This window comes from Cenococcum geophilum, assembly GCF_001692895.1.
Source record: "Cenococcum geophilum 1.58 unplaced genomic scaffold K441scaffold_92, whole genome shotgun sequence".
Lineage (NCBI taxonomy): Eukaryota > Fungi > Ascomycota > Dothideomycetes > Gloniales > Gloniaceae > Cenococcum > Cenococcum geophilum.
In genome coordinates, this window is record NW_027137650.1 from 337,679 (window position 1) to 339,535 (window position 1,857).

At 30.7% G+C, this 1,857-nt stretch overlaps 2 protein-coding genes across 2 annotated transcripts; both read left to right on the forward strand.

Annotated features, from left to right (window-relative positions):
- Positions 1 to 243, forward strand: K441DRAFT_595380 (uncharacterized protein; the record flags this gene model as incomplete). The annotated part of the gene is made up of 1 exon (XM_067644986.1): positions 1 to 243. A coding segment is annotated over one exon (243 nt), but the record flags the coding sequence as incomplete, so codon positions are not given.
- A 722-nt stretch (positions 244 to 965) lies between these two features.
- K441DRAFT_595519 (uncharacterized protein) lies at positions 966 to 1,154 on the forward strand (the record flags this gene model as incomplete). The annotated part of the gene is made up of 1 exon (XM_067644998.1): positions 966 to 1,154. The coding sequence occupies one exon, from the start codon at positions 966 to 968 to the stop codon at positions 1,152 to 1,154; it is 189 nt and encodes a 62-aa protein (XP_067496663.1).
- Positions 1,155 to 1,857: the final 703 nt, after the last annotated feature.

Here is a 1,857-nt window from a genome sequence, read left to right on the forward strand (position 1 = left end):
AAAGCGCAGTGTTTTAGAGGGGTTGTAAAGATTAACCTTAAAGCACTCAATTTTGAGCATTCTTTGGCGCGTAAATATTATTGTAGGCCGTTTAAAAAAAAGGTCATAGTTCTGAAAAATGTTTTTAAGAAAACTAGTTATAACCGATTAACTAAGGAACATTTTATTAAGGCTATTGTAGATAATAATGTACTTACGGATGCTCTTAGGGTCTTTAGTATTAATAAGAATACACTTTATTAGAAGGAAGATACTATAAAGATTCCCTACCTTCCTATAGCCTAAGTTAATTGCCTTAATAGATTACATTGTATCTGTGCTACTAAGCAAGTTCTAAATCTAAATAATTAATAGTAAACTGTTAAGCTTTACTCTAAACGTAAGTTTTAATATTTATACCCCCTTAAGTATCTAACGCGATTTCTAGAACTTTCTTTAAATGCTTTAATAAATATTATAGAGGCCTTTAGAAACGAGCAGCCCTTTTTAAATGGAGAAATATTTTATAAGATCTTATATTATTGTTAAAGAAACGATAATAAATTAGAGAACTAATGGTGGAGTTAGCTTATACCCGCGAAAGAGAAAGATTTACGGCAGTTGTTAAAGAACAAGCGTTTTTAAAATGCATTTTACGCACTTAATGATATACCGGAACTCTTTTACCTAATTCAGCTAGGCACTCTATATCGTTTTTTAGGTTTAAAGTGTAACGAGGTATACTTCTAAACTATATAGGTGTGCTCTTACTTATGCATATTTAGGAGATCCTCAATTATCTTAAGCATATTTTAATTAACTTTAATTAAATCCTAGGCCGTAAAACTATTCTACCCTATAAAACTATTCTACCCTATAAAACTTTAAATATCTTATATTTTACTTTTAATGCCCTTATAATATAGAAACTGGAGCTTTATATACCTGTTATCTCTAAAAGAGACCGGATTTCTATTAAAAGTTAGATGCAATTAAAAATAATATTTCCTACCATTATAGACTCCTATAAGAGAGATGCGCTTCTTAAGAATATTTTGTTAATTCCTTGCTTAATTCCTACTCTACGTAGTTATTTCGAAAATTTAAAGTATCTTAAACCTTGCTATACTATCCTTAAACAACTCCTAGGCTCTAAACAAAACGGTACTATCTAGCGTGGCTTTTTAGCTGTCTATTTTCGTCTTAAAAATCTTAATGTTAAATATCTAAAAGACTAGATAACACCGCTATCCCTAATAACATTTAAGGGGGATAGATGGTTGGGTTACGTTATACTATAGGCATTTTGCATACGTTATTTTCTTAAGATAATATATATGCCTCCTAAAAAGGAGTAAGGTAAATAAAAACCCGTCATTAAAGAGCCAAATCTAGCTCTTTGGTATAAACTAGGAAATCTTGCCGTTATTTAAGGTTTTTGCATAGATTGGGCCCTTAAACTATAGAAGTAGGATCCTAATAGGGAACTTACTATCTATTTTCTTAAGTAAGCAAAGCCTGGTTGTGGGGATGATATTAGTAGACCTATATCTTAGGTTACGCAAGTACTAAAGTTAATAAAGCATTCCTATGGAGAATAATAGCTTCCTTAGTTTACCTCCGAGGCAAAGTTACTTAGCAATTATCGCTGTGGCCGACCTTTTAAGGATAACTATATTAAGGATTAGTCCTCCTTATTTATTCCATTGATCTTCTTTATAAACTGTGTTTAAGGCACTAAAATAACCTCATTTTATATTAAGTATAACTTATATTATAGCTTTTTTAAAAGTAGCACCTAATAGGTAAGGCGTTAGATATTAAAATCTGAATACTTACTAATAATTCGAAGTTCGATTTCCTAGAGACGTTAACTTC